Source organism: Rattus norvegicus, chromosome Y, assembly GCF_021556685.1.
Source record: "Rattus norvegicus strain SHRSP/BbbUtx chromosome Y, alternate assembly SHRSP_T2T, whole genome shotgun sequence".
Classification (NCBI taxonomy): Eukaryota; Metazoa; Chordata; class Mammalia; order Rodentia; family Muridae; genus Rattus; species Rattus norvegicus.
Window position 1 is genome coordinate 1340657 of NC_141555.1, and position 13197 is coordinate 1353853.

The 13197-nt window shown below is 37.7% G+C and overlaps 1 protein-coding gene across 11 annotated transcripts in view; it reads right to left on the minus strand.

The window, feature by feature from the left end:
* Positions 1-13197, minus strand: part of Uty (ubiquitously transcribed tetratricopeptide repeat containing, Y-linked) — a 158530-nt gene that overhangs the window by 124018 nt on the left and 21315 nt on the right. For 7 of the 11 annotated variants that reach the window (XR_015647283.1, XR_015647282.1, NM_001419831.1 and 4 more), the window contains 1 exon segment: positions 5870-5919. Coding sequence is in view for 8 of the 11 variants with exons in the window: in NM_001419831.1 (NP_001406760.1) it covers positions 5870-5919 (50 nt within the window). In the remaining 3 variants the exon portion in view is untranslated. 11 annotated transcript variants of the gene reach the window in all.

A 13197-nucleotide genomic window follows, 5' to 3' on the forward strand; every position in this document is an offset into this window, starting at 1 on the left:
TAATATTTCCCTGAAAAATTATACTGTATTAATTTGTTTTATCAATAGTGAAAAAAATAAAACAAATCTTTGCTACCATAAATAATACTAGTTGCAATCAGTCATAAAAAGAAAGCAAAGTGGGGGCTGGGGATTTAGCTCAGTGGTAGAGCGCTTACCTAGGAAGCGCAAGGCCCTGGGTTTGGTCCCCAGCTCCGAAAAAAAAGAACCAAAAAAAAAAAAAAAAAAAAAAAAAAAAAAAAAAAAAAAAAAAAGAAAGCAAAGTGAACATACAGTAAACACATCAAAGTAACATGATTTGGAATCCATGAGTCATAAGATAAAAGAACACAATATTTTCCGAGTTTTTCTTAAGCAGTTTGGTTCCCATTGCCCCAACATGCAGTGAATTTCTCTTTATTTAGCACAAAATAAAGAAAAGATTATTGTATCACTCTTACCCAAAACGACCAACACATGTACTGTGCACCAAAGTAAACGATCTTATAACAGTTGCTTTTATGCAAATGTACAATGGTATGTGTCCTATCTAAATTATTTCTATGTCCATGAACAAAAACAGATGATAGGAATACCTGAAGAATATTACTATACCAGAGAAAGCCTATAATAATCAACCAAAAAAAAATTGCTTTTGGGATATGGTTGCCTCAAACTGAGATTTCCCCTGTCTTCTGCTTCCCAAATGCTGGAATGAAAGGCATGTACAATGACACCCAGCTACTTAAAATATACCTTAATTTCTTAAAATGGTCCTTTGATTCTACTAGGTAAAACATTAAAATTCAGAGGGATAATAAGCATCTAAAATAATATACTCTACCACTAGAGTTTGAGAGATGACTGGAGTTAAGAATATGAGGATGAATGGAATTAAGAATACATACTGTATCACGTTTCTGTTGAAATCTGAGTTTGCAGACCAACCATAGCTAAAAAATAAAAAAAAAAAGAATACATACTGTAAACTGGGAGGTGGTGACAATGCCTTTAAAGCCAGCACTCAGGAAGGAAGAGGCAGACAGGTGTTCAAGACCAGCCTGGTCTACAGAGTGAGTTCTAGGGCAGCCAAGACAACACAGAGAAGCCCTGTCTCACAAAACAAAATAAACAAAGAATGAAGGAAGGGAGGAGGAAGGCAGAAAGGGAAGGAGGTAGAGGGAGGGAGGGAGGGAGAGACTGTTAGTGCCTACTTAGAAACCTACTAGTGACTAGGTGAGGCTCTGTGTCTTTGAGACAAGTTGGTCAACACTGCTCCAACCCCTGGTGATTGTGTCAAATCTTTCCACTAGCCCTTACCAGGGACTGTTTAAGCCTTCCCTTCCAATCCATTTTCATTCTGTCATTATTGGCTCAGTTTGCCATACATAAGCACCCTAACTGGGACTCCAATGAAGAAATAAGGCTGGGACACAGGTAGGGGTCTTTCACTCTCCTTCCAATACAATCTATCCAGTTTCACCCACAGTTCTGAACAGGGCCTCTGCATTCACTCTACCTAAAGTCAAACCTTGGTGTGAAACTAGCATTCCTCCTTCCTTTAAACCCTCTCTGATCTCCCATCTAATCCATTCCAATTGTTTCAGTCCCTGACACGGACAAACACTATCTAGGGAACTCTAAGATTCCAACCCTGGCAAAGATCTCTCCATTCTCTCCATTCTTAACCTCAGCCCAGTAAAAACTTCCTTACAGGTAGCATTCATCCCAATTTAACATGACTCCAAGTCATGGTTCCAACTCAGAGTTCCCTAGCCCTTTCATCTTTGTCTCTCTAGAGAATTCTATCTTATAGCTATGTAATTGTAGGTACTACCTCTACACCTTCAACTTCCACCTCTAGGTATGAAGAGAATTCTATCATCTCTTTTCTGTCACCCACTGACCTTAACAGGTATTCTTTTCTCTACCACAACCAACAGCCACCACACTTTCTGAAATACAGGGAGGGCAACAAAAACTAAGGAGCAGAATACCCATTCGACAAGACAAGACTAGCTAGATATCACCTAGAATCAACTCAAACATCCTAACTACAGATGCCTAGACAAAACTACTACACAAAACAACAACAAAAACCAACACTAAAAACATCCCTTCAGCAATATATCTTCATCAGAAACTGGTAGTAGGCTGAGGAATATAATAGCTTAAGCAAAACAGCAACTACATATATATATTGAAGGGCCTAAACAGATTATATAAATAAATCTGTGGGGGGAAAAAAACCCTGAAACCACAACAGTAAAATGAAATAATGAAAATAATTTGTCTTAAACTAGCATTCTACAGATTGGGAAAAAAACCTTCACTAATCCCACATCTGATAGAGGGCTAATATCGGAAATATGTAAAGATCTCAAGAAGCTCATCACCAAAAAAACCAAACAACCCAATCAAAATATGGGGTATACGATTAAACCAGAATTCACAAAAGAGGAATCTCGAATGGCTGAGAAGCACTGAGAAATGTTCAACATCTTTAGTCATAAGGGAAATGCAAATCAAAACAACCCTGAGACTTCACCTCACACCAGTGAGAATGGGTAAGATCAAAAACTCAGGTGACAGCAGATGCTGGCGAGGATGTGGAGAAAGAGGAACACTCCTCCATTGTTGGTGGGATTGCAAACTGGTACAACCATTCTGGAAATCAGTCTGGAGTTTCCTCGGAAAATTGGACGTTGAATTACCTGAGGACCCAGCCATACCTCTCTTAGGTATATACCCAAAAGATGCTCCACGCCACAGGGGCGTAGTTCTGCTATATTCATAGGAACCTTATTTGTGATAGAAAGAAGCTGGAAACAACTCAAATGTCCCACGACAGAAAAATGGATACAGAAAATGTGGTTCATTTATACAATGGAATACTACTGAGCTGTTATTAACGAGGAAATCCTGAGTTTTGCAGGCAAATGGATAGAACTAGAAAATGTCATCCTGTGTGAGGGAACTCAGACTCAAAAGGACATGCAAGGTATATTCCCACTAATAAGTAGATATTAGCTAGGGGGTAGGGAGAGGCTGAGATGGAGGAATACAGAATACCCAAGACACAGTCCATAAAACTCAAACTGAAGGGCCCAAGTAAGGAGGCCTCAGTCCCCCTTGCGGGGGAGAAAGTAACCACAAAGGGGAACGGAGGAAGAGACAGGAGAGGGAAAGGGAATGAGGGTGGGGGTAGAGGGGAACACGATCTGGTCTTGGGTGGGGGAAAAGGACTGAGGACCTGAGGGCCAGCAGAAAGAATGGAAACAGGCAACCTCAAAAGGAAGGAGTTTGGGAAGATCCTCTAGAATGCACCAGAGACCTGGAGAACATCTAGCGACAGGCCCAAAATGGGCAACAGCTCAACAGGAGTTCCCAGGATCTGACACCATTACTGGTGGCATTCATAAAAAGGGACCTACCATGACTGCTCTCCAAAGTACTCAACAAGCAGCTGAAAGAGTCAAATACAGATATGTGCACCCAAACAATGAACAGAAGCTGCTGACCCCTCTGGTTGAATTAGGGAAAAGCTGGAGGAAGCTGAGGAGGAGGGCCACCATGTAGGAGGACCAGCAGTCTCAATTAACCTGGACCCCTGTGATGTCTTAGACCCTGGATCACCAACCAGGCAGCATACACCAGCTTTCATGAGGTCTCCAACACGTATACAGCAGAGGACTTGTGGGCCTGGGTTCAGACAAAGATGAGGCACCTAACCCTCAAGAGACTGGAGGCCCCAACAAGTTTAGAGGTCTGGTGGGGTAGGGTGGGTAGGGTGGGTGGGAGGAGAGGGGAGGGGAGGGGAGGGGAGGTCTGTGGGGGAAGTATGGAGGTGGGGGAGTGTGGGGAACAGGGCAGGGAGGAGATATGGGATGTGAAAGTCTGAGGGTAGGGGTGGAACAGAAGGGGAACAAAATTGGGCATATAAAAAATAATTAATTAATAGAAAATAATTTGTCTTATCAGGAGAAACAAAATCACTAAAGAAAACATTAACTTTGATAAAATTGGAAATGACAAACTTAGGAAGTCAAACAAAAACCTCAGGGGCAAGCTTTGCCAACAGAATACAAGAAATGAAAAAGAACCTCAGCCATTGAAGATTTTTCTCCTAGCCCGCATCTATAGCTAGATGAAAAGAATGCCTCAAACAAAATGTTAAATTAAAAAAAAAAAAAATCCAAGAAATGTAGGACACCATGAAAAGACCAAATCTACAAAAGAGAAAAAGTAAAGAAACCCAGGTCAATGGCTCTGAAAAATATTTTCAACAAAACAAAGAATGAACTTTCCAAATTAAAGAAGGAGGTTCCATCAAGGTATAAAAGAATTCTCTAAAACATAATAATAAAAATACGAAACATACAGAACAAAGAAAGAATATTAAAAGCTGTAAAGAAAAGTGGGCAATGGTGGTACATGCCTTTAATGTCAGCACTAAGAGGCGCTTCTGAGTGCAAGACCAGCATGGTCTATACAGAGTGAGTTCTAGAATTACACAGGGTTATACGAGAAACCTTATGTCAAACAAACACCACAAAAAAAAAAAAAAAAAAAAAAAAAAAAAAAAAAAAAACCCAAACAAAAAATCAAAACGCTGTAAAAGAAAAGGACAAAGTAACACAAAAGGCAGACTCATTAGTAGTTTAAAACATAACTTCTCAGTGTAGACTCTCAAATCCAGATGGACCTAGATAGAAAGCGACCACAGATGCCAGCCTAGACTACTATGTAAAACTTTCAATGGAATAAGGAAAGCATTCTACAGTAAAACCTAATTTAAATCCAGTTGTAGATACCACATTAGAAAGAAAACTAGAATTTAATAACCACACCCAACAAAACATGAAGAATAACTCCAAATCAGCAAATCAAGGGTACAAAGCTGGGGATACCACAATAATAAAATAACATGAATCAATAATGATCATTCGTAAATAAAATGTAATGTAAGAGGTCTCATTTCCTCTTCAAATATGCAGACTAATAAATTGGATTAGTAAACAGGTTCTATCTATCTGCTGCATCCAAGAAACATATTTCACTATCACATATAGAGATCACCTCATGATAAAGGATGAGAAATCCCAAGCAAATGAACCTACAAAACAAGCTGGTATAGAAATTTGTTAGATCTAACAATCCAAATCCAAAAGTAATCAGAAGAACTAGGGAAGGACACCTGCAAACTCAAAGGAAGTATTACAGTAAAGTTTCTAATTGGTTAACTGCCTTAGGAAGAAAATTCTTACATATAGGAAGCTCTGTCCCAAGTATAAAATACTCAACTACTTAGTATTCATGGTTCTCTGTTTTCTGACCTGCAGTAATTTAGCAAGCACTGAAGACATCCAACTGTAGTAACTTCCCAAAGTGACAGATTGCTCCAAAGATACTCTGACAGACAGATCTCTTTCCTTGATTAATTAAACCTGGTTATTCACAAAAGACATCCTTATAGTCAAAATCCCTATTAAACTGTTTTTGTCAAGTATTTTATCATAACAATGAAAGTTAAATAACTGAAAAGCAAGAAAGTAATTAGAAAATACTGCACTAGCAGGACTCTAATCATATCTGAACTATATTCCTAGCACTGAAGTCTGATGCCCTGAGCACCTGCATTCACATGTACAAAACATACCCATAATTAAAAATAAGATAACTGTAAAAAAAGCAAAAAGCAGACAAGAAACTTAAGATACTTTTCATCCTCCAACATAGGTTTTTGTACATTAGTCTGGTGATAATATCTAACTAAAAATAAGCACTTCCCTTTTCTCATTTCCACATCTCTTAGTCATTAAAACATACACTTTAACTATAATGTATACTCAACACACAAATCAAAATTACCACTGAAATGTGCACTGACCTTCCAGTAGTCAGTCTGTAAACTGTAGTATCTCTGGTAAGATGACAATGCTGAAAAAGAAAAATAATTAGTCAGTTGTGCTTCAAGATTCCACAAAAAGATACTAAAAACAAAGTTCTCATTTCCCAACAATAAACAAGTACTGTGAAATAAAATTTTCAGAAAATAAATCCATGTTGAAGATTCTATAAGACTAATAATAAAGGTTTTAATTGTGGAAATGCAGTACTGCAGATTCAATGCTAAATCCTTTATCTTCCACCTTTATGTAACTGTTTTAGATTTTTGGAATGCATGAACTGAGTAGATCATTAGGTTCTGTGAATCCAAAACTAAGAATGGTTAATAGTGGGGGACCCAGATGATCTACATTTCTTATTCCAACCACAAACCCTGACTCAGATGTGGTTACATGGCTGCAGAAATAGGGAGGAAGTAAAGCCTAGAGAGGAAATGTCTTACAGGAAAAAAATGGTAACAAGAATAACTAAAATAAATAAATAAATAAATATTAAAGACAAACTACTCTGGCAAATAAAAAAATTGTGTAAACACAGTTTAGAAGATAAATTTTAGTGTTTCATTTTCTCTTTCCAACAAATAGGTTCTGCAATGATGTAAGAAGTCAGTGCTTTATGAGCTCAGCCATCTTTGCCCACATTTAGTTAAATATTTTTAGGAGAGAAATGCTCATCAAATATTTTTAGTTAGAGATGATTCTCTACTTCTGTCATGTGAGACTTGGTTGTTAGTGCCCCTGATCTGTTCTTTTGGGTTTTTTATATTTTTTCTCTTATTTTAAAGATTATAATTACGATTTCTCTTTTATTCTTTTCTACCCAAACTCACCCTCCCTACTGTCTTTCTATTCATGGCTTCTTTTAATATTAACTGTTCATAAATGCATACATGTATGTTTTCCTAAATAATAAGAATTATAACACATGTGTATATTATTATGGCTGACTGCTTGATACTGGATAACTAATTAGTTTTTCTCTGGGTAAGACTGTTTTTCCAACTCTAAGCCTGTAATTCTCTGTGTGAAATTTAGGACTCAGAGTCAACCAATTTAGCATGTCTATTGTCTTGTTTAGGTTGTATTAGGCAGTCACACTGGTGAGACTTTATGTAGTTTCTGATGTAGTGGCAGTTGATGAATATTTAATGAAGATGAATCTTACTTGGAGATCAGAAAAACTATGTCTTGAAAAAACATAAAAACATTCTGGGCTCCATCTGCTCCAAGACCCAGAGATGTTCCATAGCTCTCAGACACAAAAGTTGCCTACAAAGAGCTGGTCTGCCAAGATCACTCTCCCTCCTAAGCCCAGAGCCCACAGATGGGACCCCACTTTTCCTCCATTCACTGTCCATAGAGACATGCCAGGAGCACATGGGGCGTTGAAGCCCTGCTTAGGATAGGACCCTTTCAGTCTCCATTGCTCTCACAGAAGGGGCAGTTCCACAGCTCTTTCACACACAACCAGTCTGCCAAAAACACTCTCACTGAAAAGATCACACAGGCTCCCAGGCCCACAGGAAGGACAAGCTCCAGTCAGAGACAGCAAGACCAACTAACATCAGAGACAATCAGATGGCAAGAGACAAGAACAAGAACCTAACTAAGCAACAGAAACCAAGACTACTTGGCATCATCAGAACCCAGTTCTCCCAACAAAGCAAATACTGAACATCCAAACACAGCAGAAAAGCAAGATTTGAATTTAAAATCACATCTCATGATAGTGATGGAGGACTTTAAGAAGGACATAAATAAGTGTCTTAAAGAAACACAAGACAGCATAGGTAAACAAGTACAAGCCCTTAAAGAGGTAACACAAAAATTCTTTAAAGAATTACAGGAAAACACAACCAAACAGGTGAAGGGAATGAACAAAACCATTCAGGATCTAAAACTGGAAAGAGAAACCATAAAGAAATCACAAAGGGAAAGAACCCTGCAGATAGAAAACCTATGAAAGAGATCAGGAGTCATAGACAAAAGCATCATCAACAGAATACAAGAGGTTGAACAGAGAATCTCAGGGGCAGAAGGTCCCATAGAAAACATGAACACAATAGTCAAGGAAAATGCAAAAAGCAAAACGCTCCTAATCCAAAACATCTAGGAAACCCAGGACACAGTGAGAAGAGCCAACCTAAGAAAAGGTATAGAACAGAACGAAGATTCCCAAATTAAAGAGCCAGTAACCGAAAGAAAGAGATGCCCATAAATATACAAGAAGAGTATAGAACTCCAAATAGATTGGACCAGAAAAGAAATTCGTCCCATTACATAAGAGTCAAAACACCAAATGCAACAGAACACAGAATATTAAAACACAGTAAGGGAAAAAGGTCAAGTACTATATAAAGCAGACCTATCAGAATTACACCAGACTTCTCAACAGAGACTATGAAAGCCAGAAGATCCTGGGCAGATGTCATACAGATCCTAAGAGAAACCTAATGCCAGCCTGGGCTACTGTATGCAGCAAAACTCTCAATTAGTATTGAGGAAGAAACAAAGATATTCCATGACAAAACCAAATTTGCACAATATCTTTCTACAAATCCAGCCCTACAAAGCATAAGAGATGAAAAACCCCAACACAAGGAGGGAAACTACACCCTGAAAAAAAAAAGCAAGAAAGTAATCTCCTTGCAACAAAACCAAAAGACAGCCACACAAACATAATTCCACCTCTAACAATAAAATAATAGGAAACTATCACTATTCCTTAATATCTCTTAACATCAATGGACTCAATTCCCCAATAAAAAGACATGGACTAACAGACTGGATACATAAAGAGGGCCCAGCATTTTGCTGCATTCAGAAAATGCACCTCAGTGACAATATAGACACTACTTTATAGTAAAAGGATGGGAAATTTTTTCCAAGCAAATGGTCCCAAGAAAAAAGCTGGAGTAGCTATTCTAATATCAAATAAAATCAACTTTCAATCAAAAGTTATCAAAAAAGATAAGGAAGGACATTTCATACTCATCAAAAGAAAAATCCACCAAGATGAGCTCTCAGTTCTGAATATTTATCTAATATAAGGGCACCAACATTCATAAAAGAAACTTTACTAAAATCAAACAAGACATTGCACCAAACACAATAACAGTACAAGACTTCAACACCCACTCTCATCTATGCAACAGAAACTAAACAGAGACATAGAGAAACTAACAGAAGTTATAAACCAAATGGACTTAATAGATATTTATTGAACATTTCATCCTAAAACAAAAGAATATTCCTTCTTCTCAGAACCTCATGGTACCCTCTCAAAACATGTCACTTGACTCAAATGTCACAAAACATGTCTCAACAGATACAGGAAAATAGAAATTATCCCATGGATCTCATCAGATCACCATGCACTAAGGTTGGTCTTCAACAACAACAAAAAGGACAGAAAACCCACATATACATGGAAGTTGAATAACGCTATACTCAATGACAACTTGGTCAAGGAATAAATGAAAAATTAAAGACCATTTAGAATTTAATCAAAATGAAGGTACAACATACCCAAACATATGGGACACAATGAAAGCAATGCCAAGAGGAAAACTTATAGCTCTGAGTGCCTGCAGAAAGAAACAGGAGAGAGCAGCTTGACAACACACCTAAAAGAACTAGAATACACCCAGGAGGAGTAGAAGGCAGGAAATAATCAAACTCAGGGCTGAAATACACCAAGTAGAAACAAAAAGGACTACACAAAAATCAACAGAACCAAAAGCTGGTTCTTTGGGAAAATCAACAAAATAGAGAAAACCTTAGCCAAACTAACCAGAGGGCACAGGGAATGTATCCAAATTAATAAAATCAGAAATGAAAAGGGAGGGGGCTGGAGAGATGGCTCAGTGGTTAAGAGCACCGACTGCTCTTCCTGAGATCCTGAGTTCAAATCCCAGCAACCACATGGTGGCTCACAACCATCTATAATGAGATCTGATGCCCTCTTCTGGTGTGCCTGAAGACAGCTACAGTGTACTCATATACAATAAATAAAATCTTAAAAAAAAGAAATGAAAAGGGAGACATAACAATATAACCTGAGGAAATTAAAAAAATTATTAGATCCTACTACAAAAGCCTATATTCAACAAAACTGGAAAATCTGGGTGAAATGGACGATTTTCTAGACAGATACCAGGTACCAAAGTTAAATCAAAATCAGATAAACCATTTAAACCACACCATAACTCCTAAAATTACAGAAGTAGTCTGTCATTGAAGCTCTCCCAACCAAAAAGCCCAGGACCAGATGGGGTCAGTGCAGAATTATATCAGACCTTCACAGAAGACCTCCTACCAATACTATCCAAACTATTCTACAAAATAGAATCAGACAGAGCATTACCAAATTCCTTCTTTGAAGCCACAATTACTCTTATACCTAAACCACACAAAGACCCAACAAAGAAAGAGAACTTCAGACCAATTTCCCTTATGAATATCTATGCAAAAATACTCAATAAAATTCTCACAAACCATATCCGAGAACATATCAAAAGGATCATTTACCATGATCAAGTAGGCTTCATACCAGAAATGCAAGGATAGTTCACTATCAACATAATCCATTATAGAAACAAACTCAAGGAAAAAAAAAACACACATGATCATTTCACTAAATACTGAAAAAGCATCTGACAAAATTCAACACCCCTTCATGATAAAAGTCCTGAAAAGAACAGGAATTCAAGGCCCATACCTAAACATAGTAAAAGCCATATACAGCAAACCAGTAGCCGACATCAAACTAAATGGACAGAAACTTGAACCAATCCCAATAAAAATTCCCTAGCTATTTAATACTAGTATTCTAAGTTCTAGCCAGAGCAATCAGACAACAAAAGGAGGTCAAAGGGATACAAATTGGAAATAAAGAAGTCAAAATATCACTATTTGCAGATGATAAGATTGTATACCTAAGTGACCCCAAAAATTCCACCAGAACTCCTAAACCTAATAAACAACTTCAGCAAAGTGTGTGGATATAAAATAATAGTCACAAATAATATAAAATACCTTGGTATGACTCTAGCCAAGCAAGTGAAAGATCTGTATTACAAGAACCTTAAGTCTCTACAGAAAGAAATTGAAGATCTCAGGAATGGAAAGACCTCATGGATTGGCAGGATTAATATAGTCAAAATGGCCATTTTGCCAAAAGCAATCTACAAATTCAATGTCCTCATGAAAATTCCAACTCAATTCTTCATAGAATTAGAAAGAGCAATTTGCAAATTTGTTTGGAAAATAAAAAAAAAAAAAAAACCCAGGATAGAGAAAACTATTCTTAACAATAAATAAAGGAACTTCTGGGGGAAATCACTGTCCCTGAACTAAAGTTCCATTACAGAGGAACAGTGATAAAAACTGCATGGTACTGGTACAGGTACTGGTAGATCAGTGGAATAGAACTGAAGACCCAGAAATGAACCCACACACCTATGGTCACTTGATTTTTGACAAAAGAGCCAAAACCATCCAATGGAAAAAAGATAGCATTTTCAGCAAATGGTGCTGGTTCAACTGGAGGTCAGCATGTAGAAGAATGCAAATCGATCCATTCTTATCACCTTGTACAAAGCTTAAGTCCAAATGGGTTAAGGACCTCCACATCACACCAGATACACTCAAACTAATAGAAGAAAAAGTGAGAAAGAGTCTTGAACACATGGGCACTGAAAAGAACACCAATGGCTTATGCTCTAAGATCAAGAATTGACAATAGGACCTCATAAAACTGCAAAGCTTCTGTAAGGCAAAGGACACTGTTGTTAGGACAAAATTGCAACCAACAGATTGGGAAAAGATCTTTACCAATCCTACAACTGATAGAGGCCTTATATCCAAAATATACAAAGAACTCAAGAAGTTAGACCACAGGGAGACAAATAACCCTATTAAAAAATGGGGTCAGAACTAAACAAAGAATTCACAGCTGAGGAATGCCAACTGACTGAGAAACACCTAAAGAAATGTTCAACATCTTTAGTCATAAGGGAAATGCAAATCAAAACAACCCTGAGATTTCACCTCACACCAGTGAGAACGGCCAAGATCAAAAACTCAGGAGACAGCAGATGATAGCGAGAATGTGGAGAAAGAGGAACACTCCTCCATTGTTGGTGGGATTGCAGACTGGTACAACCATTCTGGAAATCAGTCTGGAGGTTCCTCAGAAAATTGAACATTGAACTACCTGAGGACTCAGCTATACCTCTCTTGGACATATACCCAAAAGATGCCCCAACATATAAAAAAGACACGTGCTCAACTATGTTCATAGCAGCCTTATTTATTTTTTTTCTTTTTCTTTTTTTCGGAGCTGGGGACCGAACCCAGGACCTTGCACTTGCTAGACAAGCGCTCTACCACTGAGCTAAATCCCCAACCCCAGCAGCCTTATTTATAATAGCCAGAAGCTGGAAAGAACCCAGATGCCCTTCAACAGAGGAATGGATACAGAAAATGTGGTACATCTACACAATGGAATACTACTCAGTTATCAAAAACAATGACTTTATGAAATTCATAGGCAAATGGATGGAACTGGAAAATATCATCCTGAGTGTGGTCACCCAATCACAGAAAAACAAACATGGTATTCACTCATTGATAAGTTGATATTAAATGCCAAAAAGCTCGAACTACCCAAGATGCAATCCACAGGTGACAGGAGGGTCAAGAAGAACGATGACCAAAATGCTGGTGCTCCCATTTAAGGACTACCCATGGTTTAGGAACCATTTTTCTCTGGTACAATTAATTAAACAAGTCATCTACCAATCTTACCTTACGCAGCTCAGATGACACAGCTACCTTGTATAAGCCAGATTCTCACATCAAGCACAAGACCAAAGAAAAAAGTCCTTACACCAGGTCAAAGAGAAAAAAAAGGAAACTATAGCCTATTTCCCATCAAACCCATTAATCAATAGTTTCTCTTAACTATGTAGATGAACAGCCAAGATAATCCCTAGGACACAAAATTTAAAAGAACAATTATCAAAGAATTTGAAAAGTTTAGAGACAGTAGCACACATCTTTAAACCTGTATAGCCAGATCTACAAAGTGAAACCCTATGAAAGAAAGAAAGAAAGAAAAAAAATTATAGGAAGGGTGGATGGGTAGGGAGGGAGAAAAAGAAAAAGAAAGAATTCAATTAATTAAAAAAATTACCAGGTATTTCATTGCACTCCAAGGAAATTGCAATAAATGTCTGAGTGATGCAAAGAAACAACAGACAAGACTGGTGGAATAAGGAAGACAATTCAAAATTTGAAAACAGAT